General features: G+C 38.2%; 1 protein-coding gene across 1 annotated transcript in view; it reads right to left on the bottom strand.

The window, feature by feature from the left end:
- Nucleotides 1–26,789, bottom strand: part of KDM4C (lysine demethylase 4C) — a 458,533-nt gene that overhangs the window by 123,368 nt on the left and 308,376 nt on the right. Inside the window, exons 13-15 of the mRNA XM_075209347.1 lie at nucleotides 9,157–9,332; nucleotides 5,542–5,755; nucleotides 4,883–4,959 (exon numbers count right to left, since the gene is read on the bottom strand). Coding sequence (XP_075065448.1) covers nucleotides 4,883–4,959; nucleotides 5,542–5,755; nucleotides 9,157–9,332 — 467 coding nt within the window. The remainder of the gene's footprint in view (nucleotides 1–4,882; nucleotides 4,960–5,541; nucleotides 5,756–9,156; nucleotides 9,333–26,789) is intronic.

Raw genomic sequence — 26,789 nt, 5'->3', positions numbered from 1 at the left:
GAAGATAGCTCCTCTAGGCGAAGAATACCCGGGGATGGGAGCTAATCAATGGGCTGGGGGGATTCCACAAGGGCCGCTGGTGAATGAGTCGTTGGGTAACCAGAGATATCCTGGGGAGCCCCTGGGCCATCAGTGATATATTCATGCCATCTGAACCATCTTACAATAGGGGCTGATGCTGATGAGGCATAGGGCGTATCTGTTGTTTCCATCTCAAAGCTATATTGTATCTTAGAAATGATTCGAGTAATAGTAGGAGGAATGTGGGACTTCCAGTTTTGCGCTATTGCCGCTCTAGTAGCTATCAATATGTGGCCCACTAGGTACCGATCATGCTTTGGAATGGATGTCGGGTAGACATGGAGTAGAGCTAAGGCCGAATCTGGGGCAACAGGGGTCTTTAAGACAGTGGAGATTAAGGCAAATACTTCACTCCACAGCGGCTGAAGCACCGAACATGTCCAGAAGACATGGAAGATGTCCGCTACTTGGTCACATTGGCGCCAGCAAAATTTCGATTAGCCTGGCCAAAACCTGTGCAACCGCTCTGGAGTAAGGTACAGTCGGTTAATAAGTTTGACTCGCATCTCTGTACACTTAGACACACGGTGGGAGTTTACGTAATTTTTCCCCATTGTTGTTCGGTAAGAGTTAGATTCAAATCCGTTTCCCATTGGATTTGTGCAGGAGTTTTGTTTGTGGGAATCAGGCAGTGAATATAGTGGTACCAAAATGTTATTCCGCCTCTACTGCCGCTCTTTGTCAGTCTACCCAGGGCCGGTGATGGAAGCGACATGAGAGAATAGGGGGTCTTAGAGACCGTTCCAACCCAATGTCTAATTTGCAATTATCTGTATGTCTCAGAGGAGGGTAGACTGTAACGATCTTGTAGGTAAGCGAAGGAGAGAAAGAGGTCTTGGGCAAACAGATCCGATAGGGAGGAAATTCCTCTCTCTTTCCAAACAACCAGACTTAACTCAGGGATGAGTTGACATAATGCCTGGAGAGATAGATTGCGAGATGGGAGTCCAAAATTAGTGTGCAGCCCAATGATCCTATCCCACACCTGCATGGCATCCGAGATGAACCGTAACCTACACACAGCAGGTGGGCAAACGGACTTTGGTGTCCAGAGAAGGTCTAACAGTGGGTAACTAGGACACAGAGCTCTTTCCAAATCCACCCATGGCTTTGAAGCTTGCGGGAGCGCCCATTCACCCAGGTGACTCAATACGCAGGCCTCTTGGTAATACGTTAGGTTAGGAAGCATCAACCCCCCCACGTTGTTTAGATAGGGCCAGGCGTTTATGGGAAAGTAGTTGGGGGGCGTTTCTGGCGCCACACATATGACATCATTAGGGTATGGAAGCGGGCCATCATTCGTTTATAAACGATATATGGAATAGTGCGGAAAATATACATTAATTTTGGTAGAAGCATCATTTTGAAGACAGCTATACGACCCAGCCAGGAGACCTCGAAGTCAAGCCAATTCTTAGTTTAACAGGCGAGATGCGAAAAAATTGGAGTGAAGTTAATTTCGAATACTGTAGATAAGGTAGGGGGAATATGTATACCTAAATATGGCAGAGAGTCTTTTACCCAAGCAAACGGAAATTTCTTTTGCAAGGACGATAGTGAGGATTGTGGAATATTAATAGGTAGAGCCTCAGATTTAGTAATATTCAATTTGTAAAATGAGGCTGAACTGTAATCATCCAAAATACATTTCAAGGCTGACAACGAGGTCTCCGGGCTGGTGACAAACAGAAACATGTCGTCTACAAACAGACATAGTTTATGTGTGTGGGAGTGAAAAGTAATGCCTGGGAAATGAGAAGCCTGTCTAATTGTATGAGCTAAGGGTTCAATGGCCATGACAAACATCAGGGGAGAGAGGGGGCACCCCTGCCTTGTTCCATTAGTAATAGAGAAGGAGGAGGATAGGAAACCATTGCTAAATACTCTCGCAGAAGGTCCCTGATATAAAGCTAATATAGAATGTAAGATGTTACCCTGAAAGCCAAATTTGAGTAGAACTTCCTTCATGTAGAGCCAATGTAGCCTATCATACGCTTTCTCTGCGTCAAGGGATAACATCACAAGCTCCTCCCCAGTCCCAGCCAGAAGATCTACCACATCCAAAATGCGCCGTGTGTTATCTGACGCCAATATGAAGCCCACCTGGTCCGGATGGATAAGCTGAGGTAGTAAGGGGTTCAGACGATCAGCTATCAACCTAGCATAAATTTTTAGGTCGGTATTGAGTAGTGCAATAGGTCTATAGTTCTTACAGTGAGAGTGATCCTTACCAGGTTTGGGGATCGTTATTATTTGTGCTTCTAACATCTCAGCAGGGAAGATACCTCCCGTCATATTATCATTATAGAATTTGGTAAGAAGTGGGGCCAGTTCCGATTTAAATGTATTATAAAAAGCATTAACTAAGCCATCCGGACCAGGGGCCTTGTCTCTAGGTAGGCGCTTAACGACTTCTTCAACCTCTCGCTGAGACCAAGGGAGATTAATCAGCTCCAGGCTTTCATGATCCAGTGAAGGAAGATTAAGGTCATGAAGGAAGTTAGATATGGACAGTTCTGTTGGCTGTACCGTATCACCCTCATCTCGAAGATTTAAAGCTTGGTATAGTATTTAGCAAATTGATTTGCTATATCGGCGGGGTTGTGGATCTTATTACCCCTCAAATCATGAATAGCTTTAATTCGATTTTTAGCCTGCTTACTTCTGAGTTTGCGGGCCAAGAGCTGACTGGCTCTGTTGCCCGTAGAGTAAAATTTCTGACGCAATTTAGTAAGGGCTGATTTCATGCGAGATATAAAAAGTGTATTAAGCTGTTTTCTAATGACATTTATTTCTTTTTCAAGGGCTTTAGAAGGGCGTGTCTGATTCTGTGCCTCTAGGGTGTGGAGGTTAGATTGATTCCAGCGTATGTTGTGGAAAGAGATATTGTGCTATTCCCCAGTTTTGAACATTTAGCTAACTCACATATGAATGTATTAGTAGTTTAGGCGTGAAAGAATAAACTGAGAAGATAATATCATTTGGTTTAAATCACTACTATCTAAAGCAGTGATGAGCAACCTGATATACTTCAGGGGCATCATGTGCAGCCCTCAAACCTTCAAAAGGACAGCGCATTACCTTTAATCTCTGTAATAAGTACATTTAATCAAAGAAAGACGCCTATCTCTAATAACATATAAGCATTTAAGTAAATGTTACAAACTGTAACAAACAAATCTGACAATAAAGCATGAAGGAGCTGGGGGCTGCAGGTGAAGGCTTGGAGGGCCACCTGTTGCCCATCAATCATCTAAATTATAACTAAACATACAAAAGCTGATCTGTCAGACTTCCTGGGTAAATCTTAATAACTGCTCTTGTAAAATTATGGACATTAAGATACCCCACATTGTACATAGCTAAATTCATATAATAATCCCATTATCCACAATAAACTGATAGATAAGATAATTCTCAAACATTTATTTCACATTAAAAAATATATATATTTGATATCTATTGTATAACAGTGTAAAAAACATGGCGCAAACATGGAGCAGCATAAAGTGCAATTGATAAAAAAAAGACATTGATTTACTTTAAAAAGTGCATTCGTTTTAAACCTGAATTTCTACAACAGCTCACATTCTCCCCTTTTTGACAATTAATCCCTTACTGTATTTTTATAATGCTAGTGACATAGAATATTTTTTCAAAAAAGTCTGCTTTAGCTTTCATTAATTATATGTTGTCAAACTCTCTTTAAACATGACCAGATCACCAGATACCCAATTACGTGTGTTATTACAGTTCACCAATGTTAGAAAAGTATCCTCCACAATGAATTTGCAAACTGGCTCCCCACAGCCTCATGGTAGAAACCTGCAGCATTATCTAATTAGAGAAGAGGAAGAAATGCCAGCACAGCAATGATCTATGCGAGAGTGAGCTCCACAATGTAAGTCAGATTGGATGGTCCAATTTAAATTTCCACCTAATTACGGCCATAACGTACATCTTTGTCAATGGATGTTTCCTACATTTTTACAAATTAACTATTTCATTGTTTGGGCAGTAATCAATTCAAGCACTGTCAATGCATGACTGTTAACTTTAAGGGTGTGATTTCTTCCATTTTATTTTTGATTGCAGTCTTACATTTGCTAACTGAACTAGCATTGTAATCATAGCTTGTGTTCTATTTCTACCAAAGATGAATCTATTTGATTGGCCTAAACGTTTATACCAGATAAAACCAACAACCGGTGAGTTCAGTTTTCAGTTCTGTTTTATTGGATATTGCATCAACTAATTTTATATATTTTTATATGCATTGATTTTAGGTTGCTCTTACTTTAATTGCAATGATATATTTCTAAATCTTATTAAATATAGGTTTATTTTAGGTCATGGCATTCATAAATAGGATTACAGAATTGGTGGTGAAGAATATATCCAAGAACTGAAGTCAATATACCAAACTTCCCATTATAAAACGGAGAACTATATAACATTTAAAGGAAAGTAATGCAAGATTATATATTAAGAAAAAAGGCAAAATGTAGTTCACAATATTGCACATGACAATATTTCCCCTCTCTGGTTTGATTAAGCATAATTAGTTGGTATGCTATAGTTCTAGTTTTAAAGTATGTGCAAAATGATTTTAGAAATAACTTCTGCTTATTTTGTAGTAAAAAATATTCATTGATTAGCATAGCTATTTGGTTGTTACAGGAAGAAGACAATTTCTCTTTTTAATAATAGCAGGTTTGTAGTCAGTTCCTGGCTGTTGAATATTGCTTCTTTCATGCTAGTCTGTCATGCTTATAGTCTAAAAATAAATGATGCAACTTACTGCTGTCCAAACTCCAATTCTACATCGAGAACACATCCATCCATCATGAATTTCATGGGAAGGAACACCATAACAACCTGTAATGAGAGAACTCAGTTAATTAATGAATTCTGCCCCTTTTGGTCTCTGAATCTTCAAGAAACTCAGCGGTGTATGGCGCAAGAACACGACAGGCTTAAAGGGAAAATAACCAAGACAGAGTGTCCTTGACATTTCAGACAAATATCAAGTCTTTAGTCTCTTAAAGGTTTCCCCCTATGAGATAGCACAATGGAAAAAATAATGGCAAGTAAATCATATATATTTCTTTACCTTATGCAAGGTAAGAGCTGGATTATGTCTTTCAGTATAGTTCAAAACCTGATCCCCTGCATATTTTGCTGTGAATTATGAAATACTTCAACTGCATTTCATGCCATGGATATTCTACAGGAACATTTTTATAACAAACAGGCTGCAGTAAATATTTGAACAAGAAATGGCAGGAGCAAATCATTAGTGTCGCTCTTAAGTGCAATAAGATATACTGTACTCCAAGTAACTCAGTAGCCTGAAGGTTACATAAAAACACCACTGTGACATATGTAATGCTTAGGAAGCTTTCAATAGTTCCATGTGCTTTAAAAAAAAATCCAGTGGCCGATTGACTATCCACTTACTTGCATGAACTTGCACACAACACCTTGTGCAGGCAATAATTTGACTTCTTCCATCATCATCAATAAAGGTATTTGAAGGTGAGTACTCTGTGTTGTCTTCACTGTATATGAAGCACATCTCTGGGACCAGGGGCTTTGTTTTTTGATCTAATGCAGAAATTCCGCTTGATACAGTTTCCCAATAAGACTGAACATCATCATTATAGGTTTCAGACTAAAATAAAAACAAACAAAAAAACAAAGATGTTATGTACTGGAAATTGTCAAGCATATTATGGCCTAAAAGTCTCTTTCATTAATGCACCTACATGGGTGCAAGTGGTATTTTTTGTACTGTTACTACTGCAATTTGCAATATTTTATGTTTGTTTGTGGAGGACTGCATATTACATAAATCAAAAATCCCTTTCTACCTTGCAGTTTATCAAGAGGACGCCACGTCTAGAAGTAGGTAATGTCCCTAAAGTTCAAAGAAAATGCATTACATGGGTGCAAGAATATGCTCATATCTGAAAACATTTTCTAATTCCATTAATCTAAATGGTAGGTCAGTGTTAGTAAATACGAATTAATTAAAAATGCAAATAAAGACTTTCAAATATCTCTTGATGAGATTAAAAACAAAACAAAACAAAAAAAAAATGGTCACAATGAACCAGTCAGTGTTACCAGCAAAGAGGTGCTGCAGAGGCTACACACTACCAAAAAGGAAGTGTTTCCAGTGAAAGAAACTGTTGATAGCAGCAACTGGGGGCACTATGGTGGTGTACAACTGACAGTTGCAGTCTGAGTGTCTTGTATCAAAATAGTACCAGGAGTAGTCACTAAGAACAAATTACTGACAGTAAGATTAACCCAAAGACAATTATGCAAAAACAACCAAACCAATAGTATATCTTCTTGATGATGCTGAATACCTAATGTCAGCCATTACCTTAAATTCTTCTTTAGCTATTTTTCATTGTCCCATATAAGCAGATATTAGATTTTGTTTAGTTTGAGAAAATTACTCACAATAAATATTATTTTTCATTACAGTATGCAATAACTTGAGATAAGCACAAAGGTCTTCCTGCTAGCCACTTGAATTTTCTTTAGTTACTTTTTATTGCCCCATTTAAGCAGATTTTATAGTTTTCTTAAAGTAAATCACTCATAGTATATATTATGTTTCATTATAGTATATAAATTACTTAAGTTAAGAACAGATGTATTCCTATTAGCTACATTAATACTATAGGGGGATGTAGTCAAGGATATTGTTTGCCTAAATAACATATCTAAGGGTCTCACTGGTTAATACTAAGGTTTGGGTGGGTGGGGTTAGAGGGATTTCTATTGGTGTTGTTGCTGGTGTTTACTGCATAAATTAATACAATATTGGATTTGCTTAAAAGTGCTGGTGTGGGATGTCACGCTTCCCCTCTAGTGGACCCCAAATGATTTTGATGAGAAAGCAGTACAACCACAGATACAGGGGAGTTTATTCAATGTTTTTCATTCTTTCATTGCTCCACGTATGTTCTTGCCAAACCTGTTTTAACTGTTTGATTAATTTGCAGATATTGTAGGTCTAAGCCTCAACATTTTGTAATTAAAAGCACTTTAACAAGTCTATGCCTGATTATGTTGATGTTTATTTTATATGCTGAAAGGGCTCCCTTAAATACTTTATCATTGAGGCAACCCAATCTTTCTATAAAACTAACTACTCTTCCACCTTCAAATATTCAACTAGGGAGACAAGGAGATGTTCTTCATACAAGCTAGTTAAGTAGTTGAGCAGTTAAGAGATGGTACAATGCTAACTACTCTATTGCTTCTTTTACACCATAAATATCTCTTCTGTGCTTTACGAGTTGTTTTTGATGGGGAACAATGTATCTTATCAAGCGGTCCTATCCTAAGTTAGGTAGAAATTAGAGTCAAACCTATTGCATGGTAGACTGGTTTCCATGTTTCTTTAATTATATCCCCATATTAAGCACTCCTGAACAAAATAATTTCCCACTTACCAAATCATGCTCACACATTTGATTTATTTTTCTATCTGTACACCTGGCAAACAACTATGGTAAAGATTCATTTGCTTCAAGCCAAATGAAGTTAAATGAGAAACTATTGAGTATTCTCACAAAAACAAAAATGAGCTATTTACAAAACAATTTGGAAGACTCAGAAGAAATGTATGAATGATAATGTGCGCATATGCATGGTAATGTACAATGTGATTGTGTATTAGCACATTCTTTACCATTACCATTTCAATTTTTGGTGTGCATTAAAATCCAAAAGTTACAGTACTTTGGTTTGGAAGTATGCAAGTTATTTTTTAGACTCAAACAGAATAAATTTTGGGTCATATCTCAACAGTTGTTTCCATGGACAGAATAAGACCTTGGATACAATATCTTTAATTTTATTTTTTTATTTTCAGTACATGGATATAATATAGGATTTTATTTTTTTATTTTCAGTTATTTTTCCCTTTTAAAATAGAAATAACTTTTTTTTATATTCTATTATAGCAAAAAGAAAAGCCATTTATACCCTCCACTTACACCTAGTATCTGCCCTCTCACTGGATTCCTTTACTTTGTCCAATTAATTCTTAATCCTTGCAGCTCTACCCATACATGCATCCTTCTCAGACTCCACTTGCCTCTTCGGCCATGTCTCCTGCTCTACCGCTAATCTATCATCAACATCAATGTTTGTGTGTCACATATATTACAATTTCATCCGATGCTTCCACTGAAGGTGCATCTTACCTCCATCAATCCATCCCAACAACTCCATTACTAATATGGATATTTTACAATTTATAATTTTTAAACTTTAAACCTCCTGGACCATGATGAATTGGACTGTTCATGTTTTCGACATTAGTTAATGTAAGTCTATCTTTATATGACTTTTTATATATGATTTCAGCTTTATTAATAAAGTGAGATTCCAGATACCATTTTGGATACATTAGGGTAGTAAAACTGTTTAACTAATCTATTATCAATTAATACTGATTGTTTTGTGTTAGTGTGTTCCTTTGCTTGTGTAATATACACAGGAACACGGACCTGTGCACACTAGACTGCAAACACTGTTCAGGACTAACTTTACAGTTGTAGTGAGGGCTTTTTTCTTCTTATCATATTAACGTTGAGATTTAAGTTTTTAATTGTGGTTGTAAATGTGGTTGTTTGTATGTGGTCAAATTTTTTTACCAATGTTTATTGGTGTTCAGCTGAGTGAGTGCTTACATTGAGTAAGGATTTACATTAAACTAATAAAAACCAGGTAAATGTGAATTGTAGATTCAATCCGCTTTTGCTCTGCTCATTAATAGGCTGCATAATTGTTTTGCTCACTAGACAGATTTTCTCATTATAAATTTAGCATGTAACAAATTTAAGGCTGCACTATCACCTAGTAGACACATTTTATTAAACCTGCTCCTTCCCCTAGCTGCTCGATGCAGCTGCCTCTTCATCACGGTTTCTGATTAGTCCTCAAATGTGTTCATCTAATTTGTTAATTTTGCATTTAAAACAAGTGGGTCTTAAGAATTTGATGAAAACAGTCTTATTATTATAGACTAGTTCATATAAAGCTTACCTTGTAGTAGGGCAAAAAGAGGCTGCAAATGGCACAGTATGGCTTGATTTTGGAGACCAACTCATTATATTCTTTTTCAGCAGCAAAACTTTGCACCTTAGTCTGCCAGAGGTGAAGAAGGGGTTTTGCCCAAAGCTCTGTTTCTTCAGTTGTGCCAACACCACAATCTGGAAATTCTGTGTGGTCCAAAAATAAGATTTTAAAACATATACACAGTGTGCTTACTTTGTGACAATAACATGTTTTAAATTAATGCTACAGATCGGTATTAGATTTTTTTTCCAAAATGAAATCTGAAACAAGACAGATCATTCAGCAATATGAATATTAATTTAGTAAAGTAATTTGAAAGCTGGAAATGTCACTAATTTAAAATAGATGAGTCAAAATGTGAAATATTTGGCTGTAACAGAAGGCAGTTTGTTCGCCATAGGGCTAGAGAGTACAATAGTGTCTGTAGGCATCTGTGATTAGTTCTCCAAGATGTTTGGAACAACAGACCTGCCAGGTACCATTACTAACTGTGTGCAAGTGTACCTAGAAGAATTGATGCATTAATGCCAGTTTGAAGTCAAAAGGTGATCACACCAAATACTGATTTGATTTAGATCTATCTTCTGTTCATTCACTTTGCATTTTGTTAATTGTGTGTGTATATATACATATCAATCTATCTACTCTTCTTAGACGGTGGGTGTTTATGATTATAATGTAGAACTTATAGCTTGTCCTGGATACTTCTGATAAATATAATCACAAAGTATTTACATATATGGTGCCATGGCTGTACAATCCATGAACTTTATTTACTAAGACATGTTGCTGGCAGAACTTAATTCATTTTTCTTATTGCAGGCATACAAAACACACAGACCATGACCGATTTAATAAGGAGTCAATCAACCCACCAACATTTCTTTGGACTGTAGGAGAAACTATGAGCGCAGAGGAAACCTATGCAAACATTGAAAGGAAAAGTTCTACTGCAATAGTGCTTTACTCAGAATCAAACTCAAGTCACGAATTTTAACTAAACGCAATGCAAAGGATGTCAGATAGGAGGTAAGAGACCGTGAAGACTACAGGAGGCAGACATGAGATTAAGGTAGGGTTCTTTAATCCAGTCCTCAGGAACCCTAACAGTGCAGGTTTTTCAGGTCACAAATGAAATAATTATACCACCTGTGGATCTTTTAAAATGGGTAGGTCAGTAATAAATACACCAGTGCTCCAGCAAGAAGATGGGGAAAACATGCACTGTTGGGGGGCTATGAGGACTGGATTTGGTAAACCCTGGTCTAGGGGGAAAAATAATGTAAGAGACAGAGAGACCTCCTACTTGATGGAAAACAAGGCAGAGTCCCTCTCACTCTGGAAAAGTGTTGCAGGATAAATGGCTTGTGATATGAGAGGTGTTCTGTGTATATTTTATGTGTGTTGTAAATGGTGGTTCATATTAGGACTGTGCAAAAATTATTACTGTTGAATTTCATTTTTGTTCTGATTAAATTATGTGCATATCATTAATATATGGATGTTTGTGTACAAGCCTATATTCTCATAGCTTATGGTTTGACAATAATACTTGTTCTTACTATTTGTATGTACTAGTTACCTCCTATTTTTCACATTTTAAATGAGAATTAAAAAGTACACATTTAAAGTTGTTAGCAGTTAAATTAGGATTCCAAGCAATGTATGTGCAGTACAGTGATGAAAATCCAAAGCACGGAAAATGTTTAAAACCTTTTTATGTTTGGATCATTAGGGGTAACGCATATTTCCATGGCTTGTCCATGAAAGACATGACATCTGTATTATTATTATTCAAAACACATATTTGGCAAAGTAAGAAAAGTAACACAATATACTCTTACAAAATCATTTGAAAGTTTAAAGTTTAAGCCAAAAATTCAAATCACTGCACCTGGGACTACAGCGACGGTTTTCAAATAAATTCATATTTGTAAGAATAAGTTAATTAAACATTTTATTGTATCTGTTTGTTTGTATCCATTTGTTTGTGAAGTTGACCTGTCAGTAGGATGGCATCAGTAAAGTCATCAACTTGAGGGGCCTATGCTATATTAACTTGTCATCAGTAGATTAATCTCTGCATGGCATATTAGTCATAATCAGGATCGCCAAGAGGATCCTCGGGCACCAGTGTAGGTGCTTCTTGTGCTACCCTCTCAAGGTTGTGCATAGAGCTCAGGGGGTGTGACTACAATGACCCACCGGCAAGCCATGTAGTGTGTGTAGTTATGGCAAACCTCCAAGGGGATGTGACCGTGTGGACCAACAAGAAGCTATTGGTTTGTGCAGTCACCTTGCTCTGTAAACAACTTGGCTTTGATTAGGCTGGAGAGACATCTGCTTCCCACTAATCATAATCAATTCGCGTTGCATAGTTGCTGAGATATTTCTGTGCAGAGGTGGAACAGGGGAGGTCAGATGTTAGAGAGCAGAGTACTGCCTAGCTTAGCTGAGATGCTTAGATCAAACAGTTTCCATTTACACAAAATTAAATCATTTATGGGTTTAAAAATGTATGCACATGAAAGGTCCTGAACAAGACACACCAATATACAAAACCTCACACAGATAAAAAACTATTTGGAAATTTCGAGATGCAATAAATATAGACGAGAACAAGCACCCAACACTTGTTTCCAAAATATTCTGCAATTACATCAATTTACTAAAGTATAATCAGTCAACTGCGTCAACTACAAAAAAGGTTACATTTGTTCATAAAAGTACAGGTTATATTGTACAAAGTACATTTTTAATTTTCACAAGAAACATTTTTTTTTGTTGGTAAACCTGTAGACAATTGTGTCTCTCTGAAAATACTAACTTAACAGGAGTATATCAATTAGAATTTTTGAAGGAACAATTAACCCAGAAATTAATAAATAGATCATAAAGAAAAAGAAAGGAGACCTGTACGTAAACAGTTAATGATGGATAAGGAGCTAACTACATTGCCTTCTCATATCAAATACCTTATGACACCATTCAGAAGTCACAATTTATTCAAATACATAAGCAATGATACTGAAGCATTGTATATCAATATACAACAAGATATTTTATTATAGGTAATGGTTTTATATATTTTTTATATTACATTCAGATTTGTAAGATTGGTTTTGGAATTAGTTCTAACTAGTGATGTTATTGTAAAAGCCATAAAACATTTTTTTCTCTTTTTTGTTTATTTTGGGAAAGATTGAAATGTATGCAATACATATTTTCTTAGTACTCTTTTATATAAAGTGAATTATTAAGTTCCCATTGTTAGTTTAAGAACTTTAGTGTAATGTATTCTAAGAGTAATTACAATTTTACAAATTGTTTTTAATATTTACTACAAGTTGATCAAGCAAGCATTTTAACATTCTAAAATGGAGTAACATATCTCTCCACTGTCCTGATTTAACACTATAAGTAACATAACTGTTAATTTTCTCAATTGCTGTTCCAACAGTCCGACCCTTTTCCCAAATGATGGGACGGTTGGAGAGGACTGTGCTTCCCACTACGCTGAATAGTCATAATGCATGCTGCAATACAGGAGTTTTGCAGAAGTGTTAGCACGCTCCTTACAGTGATGCGGCTATGCTTCAAACATTTCATGGTTTGGCGTGATGAAACATTTAATCCTCTGACATTTTAGGAAATTATATATAGTGCAATGGGAAAAAAAAAATTAGAACATTTTGGTGCAGGTTTATTGAAGAAATCAAGAGGTAATTTAAAAGTTTAGGAGGTGACCTAAAAAATAAAGGGGGTAAGTGGTTCGAAACCCGCCAAAGACATAGATACCCAGAGGACTTTATAAACATTTTAAAAAATCTTTTTAAGACCCCCCAGTAGTAGCCAATGGATACATTTCATCACCATTTGTAGTGGAGAGGAACAAGAGACAGGAATGCCCACTAACCCCATTACTAACAGTAATTTTTTGGGTATACCGATGGGAAAGAGAATGAAGAAATTACCATTATTTGCTCATGACCTGCACTTAATGGTTTCAGACCCTAAGGGGCATATTCAATTGTCGGCGAGATTGCCAAAAATCCTGCGCTCAAAAAATATTACCGTTAATCTCTCGCTGGATTTCAGGGAGCTGCGAGCTGAAATCCAGCGAGTAAATTACCGTATTAACGTTTTTTCCGCGCACGATTACCGTAATATCGGTAATAGTGCGCGGTCCGCGGGATTTTCGGCAATCCCGCCGACAATTGAATACCCTCCTAAGATTTAAATTCCAGACATTTTGGATAAAATTTGTATTTGTAGCTCTTTTGCTGGATACATTGGATATCATCATTGATAAATCCAAAATAATGCCGTTATCATGGGTCAAACACATTCCTCAATTTAAAATGTCCCACAATAAACTCATATACCTGGAAGTATATATCACAGCTAAATTACAAAATGTATACAAATTAGAGATGCTCACTGACCACCTTAAAGTGGTTTTGGATCTGGATTAGCTTTGTGTTTTGGATCTATATTTTTTTTAGAAAAATTGCTAAAATCACATCATTTTGCTCTTGTTTTGATCCTACAATATTATTAACCTCAACAACACTAATTTCAAGTCATTTGCAGTCAATTTAGACCACCTCACAGGTCACACTATTATTTCCAATACACTTTCGGGAAAATACTACAGCGACCTGGCTGGATGGTAAGCGACAGAGCAATGACACAAAAACACGGCAGTTCCTAGCACATCTAGGACACATTGGCACACAGCAGTGGCAGAAAAGAAAAATGGGGGTCTGCCCTCCCTCCCACCCCTCGCTATGTTCGATCTTAAATAGGAATCCAAAACCCGCGAGATCCGAGATCTGACGATTTTGCCTCGTTTTCAATTCCAAGGGCACACGACAGTACCGAGCCGAGTCTGTACTCGGATCCCCTAAGTTCGGGTGTGTTCGGTTCTCAAGGAAACAACCCTGAGCATCTCTAATATAAACTACAGTTTTCAGCAATTGAAGAAAATAATAGCCCAAACAATCGTTTTTTCATGTATCTACAATTACGTCATTATTTATGGTCACTAATTAAGGATTATAATATATTACAATCCCCAGATACTCTGGAGTCCATTGTTAATTTTATAAAATCAAATATATATAGGATACGCCACCTCTATGCTGATCTCATTCACACTATCCCTAATTTAAATGACACAGAATTATTGGCGACTCACTTTCAGTCCATACAAAAATCCCTCACCTCAGCTAGGTTACAAGAAATTCATGTTCAAATACTAACAAAAGTTATATAACCCAGTCTCAGCACAAACATATAGTGGAGTGGGAAACAGGGATGTGCCCAAAATGTAAAACGCAACAGCCAACTATCATACACAATCTCTGGAATTTCAGGAAAATCATGCAGCCCTGAAGCAAAGTTCTTTATTAATAACATCTTTGGAGTATGAATTAGAAAAATATCCCAAAGCGCTACTCTTTGCCATTTTTAGATATTGGAAAACACTTATTACTATTCTGATAGTAATAGTGATCAACACAAAACAACTGATACTAAGATAATACACAGATCAAAACCTAGTAGAATCATTAATAAATACGCTATATGACTGCTGTGCATCCCACTCCTTTTCTCTAATTTATGTGTTATCACATATATACCCCAAGCGTAACCATACCCTTTCATCTAGATCACCAAGTTAGATTATACCCATCTATACTTCATTTTACACCAATCAACTAAGATCAAATAAGATTTATCCCCCACTTCAAGTTAAAAATGAAGAACTTAAGCATTCTTCTGAGTCAAATATAACCTTTTAAGTCTATTAGATGTCTTTGAGCTAAGTGTGATAAAGTGACTTCCTAGTATTAATTGCCTACAAAACAGAGTTAATATTGTATACTTGGGAAATCAAAGTGTTACAGTATTAGCTGTACAGGAGATATACAGTAAACAGTGAAAACTAGAAAAATGTCACCAGTGGCAGAAGATGAAGACTTTATAACATGTAGAATGCAGGGTATATTCTTTTCAATTAATGGTTGAAGAGCGTAGTCATCTTTGGGTCTCTGATCTTGTCATTATGCAGTAATTACTATGGGCTTCAAATATAAACCTTGCAAGTATCAATTTAAGGGAATTACCGGTAGCAAGAATGTATGGGTACTACTGATTTCATCGACAAAAAATGTAAAGTTCTACAGAGGCTGACAACCAATACTTTGTAGTTAAGAAAAACAAAGGTAAAAGCGTAGAGCATCCTATTAATAAGTATGCTAGAATAAAAGCTGGTAGAGCAATGAGCAAGATGAAAGCAGAGTATAAGCCAAATTACAAGATTCACTTACAATTTCTAACAAAAGCAGAAAGATAAAGGTCAACACAAGCAACAACTCTGCTGCTACAACTCACAAAGAAAGCAGATATGGGAAAATTATGCCTCTTTGTTGAAACAAACTGAATGAAAAGGTAAAACATGAGAAATTATATAGCTATTTTTTGTAATCTATGTATGCATTGTTTGTGCCTCATTTGCAGAATATTACCCTACTTAAATCTGAAGTTGCATTATCCAGTAATCAGAAAGCCATGAAATGAAGACTTTATTCAAAATGGTTATTCTTTACCTAGAAGCACAACAGACCACAGTAATTGACTATCTCTATCTCTATAATGTTTAGAGAATAGTTAGGTATAGTTCAGCAGGATTTTAGACACAGTCCAAATGTATCACTTTTGTCCAAAATATAATATATATTGCGAGCAAAAACCAACAAAGTAAGTGTTATTCTGAGCTATTTCTTTGTTTTGGGAAGAAACATGGACAATATACTGATGTGTTAATCAAAAGAACCACAGTTACATACCAAACATTAATATAGGTTTACTTCCATCCAAAAAAAGCAATTCCATGAGCAACAACTATGAAACCAAACATTGTGACATAAAACAGCACTTAATGTTGTGAGAAACCGACATTGCAATATTGCTGGATAGAACTACAGTCTTAGGTCCGAAACTGACCCCGTAAAAGTAGTTACACAGGGTAGCAAGGAGTACCTATCTTAAATACTAAGTTAAGCCCAAGGTAATCTGTAATTGGTCATCCGTTAAATGTTTATAGGTATGGAAAGCATAAGAATGTTTAAGTCTACGTGCATTACAGTGCAGATCAATTTTTGCCACTATGACCTGAGTATCGATGAAATGAAAACAGCATATTTTTGACACACAAATTTGAACAAATAGTCAAAATGGAAGGTTAATATGTTACTTTACTGTTTTCATGTAAGTATGTATCATATACCAATAGATCCTTTATACTACATTAGTAAACAGCTCAAATGTAATTTAGGGACTTTACTATTTACAAACACCCTCACTGAATTACTTCTATTATTAATTAAACTTAATTAACTGGCGACTTCATTAACTGTGATATTACATGCTCGGAGGACCATATGGCCCTTCCCAGCAGGCAAAATAACCATTTGATTGATTATCGAGACCTATTTTACACATGGCACCTATGCCAACCCTGCTTCACGATTATGTGCTATATGTTATAATAAACTGTAGTTACTTTCCCCTACTATAATGTGCTATCATATAACGCACAATGTTATGAAGGAGGGGGTCATCGTTCCTAACTGAGGTGAAAAGTCTGCCAATGAACGTGTCATACAGTGTCTCATTAAAAGGTAGGGGCTCTGTACCTTTAAATAATGGCAGAGAAAACATTAAAGTAAAAGGGGGTTAAATATCGAAGTAAAGGAAATTACTCATCTAAAGATAAGGGTGGGGCAATGGAACAAAAGAGAAGATGTCGCTGCCTACTTTTGAAGCAAAATTAGCTCACACTCTAAATGATATAAAAAAATATATAAGTATTAAAATATAGCAAAAACATATTTTCTAGGTTTTTTTTTGTTGTCAGACAAGAAAAACAGTCCAATTAGACTGTAAGCCATATAGTTAGCCACTTGTAGCTTCAGGGGCCAGGCTGAACCTGCATGATATTCAGAAAATATCTTTATTAATTTGACTCCTAATCTGGACCACTGAAACTAAATATAAATATTGTATAATATTATTCCTAACTTGCAATTATGTTGAAGAAATGATTAGGGTTTGCAAGAAATAATTAAAATATATATATTTTGCTAATCCTGTTTCAATAAACAAATACATGACTTTCTGATCATCACAAAACAAGAGTATCTAGCAAAAATATCTGCTAAATATGATAAACTATCCATTAACTTTAAATACTGGCAGAAAACGAAAATGCTGAGAATTCAAAAACAAAAACAGAAAGTTGGATAAAAAACTGTTCTTGCTATTTTATGTGAAAGAACACACAAAAAAGTTGTACTAAAGGTCAATAAATATCCTGAATCGATTCAATGCTAACTGCAAGGATGACTTTCTTATTGCTTTAGGAAGCAGGAATTTTGTGACATAAAACAGCTATAGAGCTATACTAATTTTACAGGCTATCATAAGGCATATTAGGCTTTTATGTTACATGTAAGGTAGGCTTGCAGACATATCATGTTAATTAAAATGTCTCTATTGTCTGAGGGGCTGGGGGTTGGTGCAAAAAAGCAAAACAATTCATTACAAAATATATTTTTAAATCAGTCTGTGGTTACTCTTATGCTTGAAAGAAATGGCACACTGAAATTACAATTGTTGTCAAGCCACCAACAGCAATTTAAATTACTAAAAACTTGTAAACCCAAAAACAGTATGGTTTCATATTATATTTGCCTACTTTTAGAACATACTTGCCGACTTTCTCCCATTGCTTTTCGGGAGATTCAGTGGAGGAGGTGGGCGTGCGGGGGGGCGGGGATCCAAAATCGCGTCATTTTGGACCCGCCCCCCCGTGACGCAATGACGCAAACGCGTCATTTTACAGTGGGGGGCGGGGCCAAATGCTGTGATTCCCGGAGAATCACGGTATTGTGGGCCTATTTCTGTAAATGCGGGATTTTACCATACTCCTCCGGGAGTCCGGGAGACCCCAAAAATGCGGGAGTCTCCCGGACATTCCGGGAGAGTTGGCAAGTATGTTTTAGAAGGAAAGACAAAGTAACGACGTAGATACATGTCATCATGACCCTGACCCTGCTGTGTAATGCCATCAAAGCCTCCCCCACACCCCTCTATACTATGGAAGTTAGAGTCTAATGAAGTCTTGGGAGCAGGGCCGGACTGGCCATCTGGCACTTCTGGCATTTGCAGGGGGAAGGGAGGGGGGTGAGGGACAATGTCTGCAGTGGGAAGGGAGGGGGGTGAGGGACAATGTCTGCAGTGGGAAGGGAGGGGGGTGAGGGACAATGTCTGCAGTGGGAAGGGAGGGGGGTGAGGGACAATGTCTGCAGGGGGAAGGGAGGGGGGTGAGGGACAATGTCTGCGGGGGGAAGGGAGGGGGGTGAGTGACAATGTCTGCAGGGGGATTGGGGGGTGAGTGACAATGTCTGCAGGGGGATTGGGGGGGTGAGTGACAATGTCTGCAGTGGGATTGGGGGGGTGAGTGACAATGTCTGCAGGGGGAATTGGGGGTGAAAATGTCTGCATGGGGGGCAAAGGCTGTAGGAGGGGAAAAATAAAAAATGGCCAATGTGTGTGTGGGGGACAGTATATGACTATAATGTGTGTGGGGGACAGTATATGACTGTAATGTGTGTGGGGGGACAGTATATGACTGTAATGTGTGTGGGGGGACAGTATATGACTGTAATGTGTGTGGGGGAACAGTATATGACTGTAATGTGTGTGGGGGGGACAGTATATGACTAACGTGTGGGGGGGACAGTATATGACTAACGTGTGTGGGGGGACAGTATATGACTGTAATGTGTGTAGGGGGAACGGTATATGACTAATGTGTGTGGGGGGACAGTATATGACTAATGTGTGTGGGGGACAGTATATGACTATAATGTGTGTGGAGGGACAGTATATGACTATAATGTGTGTGGAGGGACAGTATATGACTATAATGTGTGTGGAGGGACAGTATATGACTATAATGTGTGTGGAGGGACAGTATATGACTATAATGTGTGTGGAGGGACAGTATATGACTATAATGTGTGTGGAGGGACAGTATATGACTATAATGTGTGTGGAGGGACAGTATATGACTATAATGTGTGTGGAGGGACAGTATATGACTATAATGTGTGTGGGGGGACAGTATATGACTATAATGTGTGTGGGGGGACAGTATATGACTATAATGTGTGTGGGAGACAGTATATGACTATAATGTGTGCTATTAAGTGAATGTGGGGCTGTTTGGGGAACATTAGGTATATTTATTAAATGAAATTATGAATTATTTAATGCCTGAGATGGTTGTGGGAAATGGTTATTTTTATTAAATATAAATGCTATTTAATTTCTTGCTGGGGTTGTTTGGAGGGAGGGAAAGCAGTTTATTTATAAAAATGGGAATACTATTAATTTAATGTTGGGGCTGATTGTAGGGAAATGGGTCCATTTATTAAATGTATATACTATTTAATGTCAGGGCTAGTTAGAGGGAAATAGATGTATTTATCAAATGTGAATACTATCATTTTAATGTTGGGGCTGGAGTAAGGCCTAATTTTAAAACATAGGTGTTATATTGATTTAACACCGCTGCTGGTTGAAGTTTTCTAAATTGTATGTAACCATTTTTTATTCCAAATAGGGCCCCCAACATTTCAGGATCCAGACAAGCAGCAACTGATCTAAAGAAACCAGCAGCCACAAGTGGAGACAATGACAAGACAGGTAAGAGAGACCATGACATTCTGCCAACTGTCCTGAATTTGGTGGGTGACTGTCCCGCTTAGTCAGGATTTGGTCTGACTACAAGGATTAGTTGGGAGGTATGTACTGCTTCACATTGTACTGCTTGTGAAGGCAGAACTGTGTGCACCTAATAGTAGTGCTCACAGTATTGCCTGTGTATTTGTTGAAAATGTGTCTAATAACCATATTACATCATAGGAGCCTCCTTGTCTTAAGTGCCTAGGGCCCCCTGAGCCTAAATCCAGCTCTGGTTAGCAGGAGGGAGCGGATAGCTACTCCCAGTTCCTGGATAGGACACAGCCTGCAGAGCAAGCCGAGGAGTTCTAAGTCTCATGAGATTTATTAATCTTGTGAGACTAAGAGCTTCCCTGCTCACTCTACAGGAAGTTCCCACCCTGATGGATGTCAGCAGCATCAGAAGCATAGATAAGTGCAGTGGGCTGGGGGTGTTGTTATGTGTTTCTGGGATGGGGGGTGGCATGATAGGGAGGGCCTGATAAATGTAATGTTTTATTATAATGTATGCATCAATGCCCCACGTTGACCATGCCTCCAACATAATGTGGGTACGCCCCTGGTGGCGCCGCTGCTGCGCAGCGGCACACAGTTTTGTCCTACTCATCAACAGAGATGGGCCTGTATGCTTGAAATACCAGGGCTGATTTTTAGCCCCAGTCCGGCCCTGCCTGGGAGTCAGAGGAACCTCACAAAATCTGGGAGTCTCCTAGACATTCTGCAAGAGTATTAATAGCTAATCCCTTAGTAAACAGCTCAAATGCCATTTATGACTATAAAATTGTTGGGTCTTTCAGGTTTGGTTTTTATTGTTTTCCACATAATTTTTGATGTATAATTGGTAAATCACCAGAAACAAAAGTTCTGCAAAGCATGACGCTTTAAAAACCTCTGCCAACTGTTATTTTTCATGGGATCCAGCTAGGCCTCTCTCTGGCTTCACTGGATCCCTGACCTGTGGTACATGTGCATAGCACTTTCTCCACTGACCGCCAGCGCTAGGCTGGCAGTAAATAGTAAAAAGAGTTTGTGCTGTAGGGGGTCCCAAAACAATCTCCCTCTAAATCCCATCTCTCTCATGTGAAAGCAGACCCCTGAGAATATTAATCTAAGCCACCAACATACTGAAAAAAAACTACTACAGCGTTTTAATGACAAAGCCGATAAGGCAGATCATTTACTTGCAAGGAAGCTAAAGCAAAAGACAGCTCTCAAAAAAATTAAACCGCAACTATATACAACTCCTGGATCTATTTTACTGGATTCTAGTTGGGGGTGTTATTTAGCCTGGAAAGAAGTATACTTCCATCATCTGATCATTTTTGGAGTTTGCAATAAATTGTTACAAGACTCCAGTGTATGCATATGTGGCCGTTTCTCACAGGAATGGCAATTAAGATCAAACTACTCTGAAATTTTGGTTTTCTCCTAACATCAATTGTTCACTCTCAATCAATTTACTACATATTTGGGCTCTTCTATACTCTCCACTGCTTCCTGGTGTCAACTCAAAGGAACTGCATGCCAATGAGCATACTGATTTATGCAGGATGGCTGTTTCATAGGAGGAACTTAAATCCATTACTTGGTTATTGACTTGTAATTCATTGCATATCATAAAAGGAATTGATGTTTATGTTTTATTTGTACCAATGTAATATTAGAAGTGTATCTTTGATTAGCATCATTTTCCATATTTTAGACATTATCATCATCATCATTTATTTATATAATATATTTGACTGTATTTTTATATATATTGGAAACTTGATATATATATATTTTTTTACTTTCTATTTTCAAACAGCATAAAAATTCCAAAACACATTACATCGATAGAAAGGCAAAAAAAACAATTAAGCAAGATAATACAATTGGTTCAGTATGACAGATAGGCAGCATAAAATTACAGCTTTACATTTCGTCACAGCTATAGGGTTAGGATAGGACCAGGGGTTGCCTGGCACCCTATTAGGAATATTTTTCCAACAATGGTTTTTATTGAAAATTTTGCTTTTAGGGGTACAGACAGCAAAAGAAAAAGAAAAATGGGGAGTACATTTGCATACATATACCAGATAATGCAACTTCACAATTAGATCGTACTTTTAAATATGATAATGGCTCAAGAGCTTCCTGGAGTACATAAACATACCTAAACAGAGAGAGAAGTATTCTACCATGGAGGAGTTCCTTATGAGGAATGGGAACTATGAAGAATGAGATGTGCCACCTTGTATTCCTGCAAATAAACCACTTCATATGGGGGGAAGGTAAGTAGGGGACCCCTAGGATTTCCATGTCACAGCTCAATCGTACTTTGAAGACAATTTTGGAAATGGGGGGATGTGAGTCGACTTCCAAGCCTGGGCTATCGCAGCTCAAGTAGCTATGAGTATATGGCCTATGAGAGATCTATCTTCCAAGGAGATCTGGGGGGGAGGGGGGTGTAGGAGGGCTACGTCAGGGGTGGGAGGTAGAGTCAGCTTAGTACCAGTCATTATCAATGAAAAAACTAAGGTCCACAAAGGACGTCTCTCTTGGCATTGCCAAAAAATGTGGAAAATGTCAGCAGGCTCCCCGCAATTACGCAAACATGATTTGGAATGCGATGGCCATATCTTATGGAGTTTGATCGGCATCAAATAGAACCTATGGAGAACTTTATACAACATCTCCGTATGGTTTAAACAGCAGGACATACGGTGAGCAGTGCTGAAGACATTTTCCCATTGAGCTGAGTCAAGCTCCTGTCCAATATCAATCTCCCAACGGAGTTGGGAAGATGTTTTCGAAAACTTGTTCCCAGTTAAGAGAAATAGATATCAAAAAGTGATGGGTGCTCTGTTGGGGCCTGTTGTCAGTCTGCCAAGGAGAATAGAAGAGGGTTGTTGAAGAGAGAGATGTTGGAAGCGAAGAGAAGAAAGCCAGTGGCACATCTGTAAGTATTTAAATAAGTAATTTTTTACGAATGTTAAAGCGTTCACGTATTTGTGTAAAAGATATTAGGGTCTGGTCAGAGAAGAGGCATTTTGAGTGAAGTAATGCCTCAAGTACTCCAGGAAAAGAGGTGGAGGTCAGGAATGAGTTTGGATAAGGCATGTAATGAGAGGTTGGAGGTGGGGAGAGTCAAGCTGTCCATTGCCTTGTTGATCTTGTCCCAGACCTTCAGAGCATCTCTTGTGAGTCTAGGGAGGTCGGAAGTTGGGGGGCACCATGGTTTAGGAACACATAGGAGATTGGCTAGCGGGAAAGCTTGGGTGATGTTTCTTTCTTAAGCAACCCAGGGCTTAGAGTCTGGGGGTAAGGACCAACCACATAACTGGGCCAGTATGGCCGCTTCCTGATACTTTACTATATATGGGAGGTTCCAGACCACCAGCTCTTTTTGGGTGTGTCATTTGGACAGTTTTGGTGGTCTACCATTCTAGACATAAGTGGCGATTAAGGAATGCAACTTGTCCATATACATTTTAGGGAATTTTAAATGGAAGTGTACAAAAGAGGTAGAGTAGCTTGGGAAATAAAGACATTTTAAAGGCGGCAATCCTACCAAGCCAGGAGACCTTGTAACACTACCAAGACCTCATCAGATTAGTTAGGTATAGCAGAAGTGGGGTATAGTTGGCATGGAGCAAGGAGTCTATAGATGGGATGATCAATACACCAAGATATGGGAGAGTATAGGTCTTCCAGGCATAGAAAAATGTTGTCCTAAGGATGGCAAGACATCCCTACGGTATATTAATTGTTAGAGCTTCCGTCTTGGATGTATTAAGCTTATAATATAGCTTTTGCATATCTAGACAACATGTCATGGAGGATAGGTAACAAGGTCTCCAGGCTGGACCCAAACAACAGAATATCGCCTTCAAAAAGACACAATTTGTGTTGGGTTCTCGATACCTGAAAATTGGGTATTCCTCCTAATCAATTTAGCTAATGGTTCAATGACGAGGACGAATATAAGAGCGGGAAGGGGACAACCCTGTCTGGTCCCATTTGTGATTGGGAATCTATCGGAGATAAGACCATTACTATATACACAAGCTGGGGGACCTTTGCAGAGAGCAAGAATAGATGCAAGAATCTCTTGATTGAAACACAACCGGAGCAAAACCTAGTGCATATAATCCTATTGGAGCCTGTCAAAGGCCTTCTCGGCAACTCATGACAGTACCAACAGTTCACGGTTATGTTTGTGTGCTTGGTCTATAATGTTAACCATTCTGTGTGTATTGTTGGGAGCCTGTCTTTTCAAGACAAATTCCACCTGGTTGGGGTGAACTAGGGTCGGTATAAGGGGGTTGAGTTTATTTGCTATTAACTTAGAATACATTTTAACGTCTGAGTTGAGAACGGCTAGAGGTCTATAGTTTTGGCACATAGTTGGGTCTTTTCTCGGTTTGGGTATCGTCACTATGCGATACTCCACCATCTCTAGCGGGAAACTTCTTTGACGTGTGCCTTCATCAAACAAGCATTCCAGAATTGGGGTAAGTTCTGTTTGGAAAGTGGAGTAGCTCTTATTGATAAAGCCATCTGGACCAGGTGCCTTGTCTTTAGGCAGTGATTTGATAAAGGACAAAATTTCATCTTGTGACCATGGGGTATTAAGAGAGAGTTTAAAGTCCTCAGAGATTGTTGAGAAAGGTACTTCTTTCAAGAATTCCGCTATGAGGGAGAGGGTCGGTTGGGATGTGAGACTGCCTTCGCGTAGGTTAAATATTGATAGGAACATTTAAAGGAAAAAAAATACAGGTGGCCCAGTGATCCAGCCCAAGGTAGTCTACTATGGGACTGGCGTGGAGGGCAGATGCCCCCCTGCCCCCCAAGCCCAGCCTGCCCCTGGATAGGACAATCATGTATGTAGATAAAGGGAGAAATCTTTAGAATGAAGCGGTGGAAAAGAGGAAAAGTATGTGGAAAGTTAAGTGGGATGGGGGGAGGGGAGAGTATCTCGATCAGGCATATCCAGGAACTGGCGAGTGGTGTGTGTGGAACCAGGGTGTCCACACCGGCTGGTAATTAGATACATCGCTATTCGGAAGAGCAATAATGTATTCCATGCAGGAAATGTACCATATACGGTTGAGTAGCTCAGCTCTCGAGGGGGGCTTGGCCTGTTTCCAAGTTCGGGCAATGAGCTATTTAGATGCCTGGCATATATGTGCTATTAAGCAATTGGTGGGTTTGCCAATACCGGGGAGTGGCTGATTAAGTAAAATCTTTAGAGGGGCCCTGGGAACTCTTACCCCAGTTGCCCTAGAAATAATATCCAGGCGAGATCCCAGATATACCGAATAATGGGGCATTCCCACCAAATATGTTAAAAAGTTCCCTGGGCGCCACAGAGCCGCCAGCAGTGGTCCGACATCGAAGGGTAGATACAATAGAGTTTGTCTGGAACCATGTACTAACGAGTATATATTTTACAGCAATTTTCTTCAATACCCGCATTAATGGAGACCCATAACTGTTCAAGTGCATATGATAGACCATTCCTCGCTGTCCAGAGTGATCCCAAGGTCACATTCCCATGACTCTTCATGTGGTGTGAGCTCTTGGTCAGATGGGTTAGTGAGCAAACAGTACATGGGTGAAATGTTGCGACTTACAGAATAGATACACTTACGTTCGAAGTGTGAGAATGTACAGAGTTTTTTGGTTCGGGACTGAGATTGTATGAAGCCAAATTTGTAGGTAATAGAAGTGTGTTGAACGAGGAGGGTGGTATTTGGGCCAAATCTCTTCATATGACGCAGGGGCTGACTCCCTCATAATGTGAAGAAAACAGTCAACCTTATGTGATTTCCACCAACTGGAAACTGTGTCTGAGTGGCCTGGATGGAACAACTGGAAGGGACTTGATATACTTTTCTTGATGGCAATCTCTCCTCTATCCTCTCACTGTCTGTGCCCCCTCTATTATTATTTTGTTTATTTTTGGGCGGGGGGGGTGCATTCTCATTTGGGTGACTGCATAGTGTGGAGCTTATTGAAGTATGCCTACATTACTCTAAAGCGCCTGACAACAGAACTACCACAAGATCCAATAAGTGGCAATGAAAGTTACATTTAAGGACATGGAATCATTACTAACTATGCAACCTAAAAAGAAGTGTGGGGATGCAGTGGAAATTGAAGTAATTACACAATAGAACGAGGACAGTTATAAGATCAAAATGATGATTGAGAAACATTGGAATTTGCTAAAAAGTAATGCCCACACAGGGCAGTTAATGCCATGCATCTCTTATACATCTAGTCCCAAGCTTCCTTGACACAAGTTCAAACAATGGTACTAGATAAGGAGACAGAAACACACTATGCTATTCTAGCTCTAATAAAATAAAAATATAAAAAAATAAATATTGATGAAAACCCCTAACAAAAAAGTATCCTTCAAAATTAAGTAATGTTAAATGCAATATGTATTAGACCATTCTAGGTCAGAATCCTTAAATATATGCAAAATATCTGCACCCAAAATTTTGTCAAGTATGACAGTAGAACAACAAATGCAAAATTAATGACAATTGATACAATAGACAGACAAAAAGAAAAGGAGACATACAGAGACTACTATTTAAAATTTTAGACAAAGTGGACCCGCAAACTTTTTGTGTGTAGCACCAAATGGTCTCAATAAAGACATAGGTTTGTGGATTTTCTTTAAGAAAGTATCTCATGATATTTGTTATAAGCATTTATATTTGTATTATTTGCATTTTTTTATTGTTTAAATATGTGAGAGATATACATTTCATGAACTTCTTAAAGTA

This window comes from Mixophyes fleayi, chromosome 1 (assembly GCF_038048845.1).
Source record: "Mixophyes fleayi isolate aMixFle1 chromosome 1, aMixFle1.hap1, whole genome shotgun sequence".
In the NCBI taxonomy this organism is placed as follows: Eukaryota; Metazoa; Chordata; class Amphibia; order Anura; family Limnodynastidae; genus Mixophyes; species Mixophyes fleayi.
The sequence above is the reverse complement of the archived record's forward strand: the minus strand, read 5'-3'. Positions and strand labels throughout refer to the sequence as shown.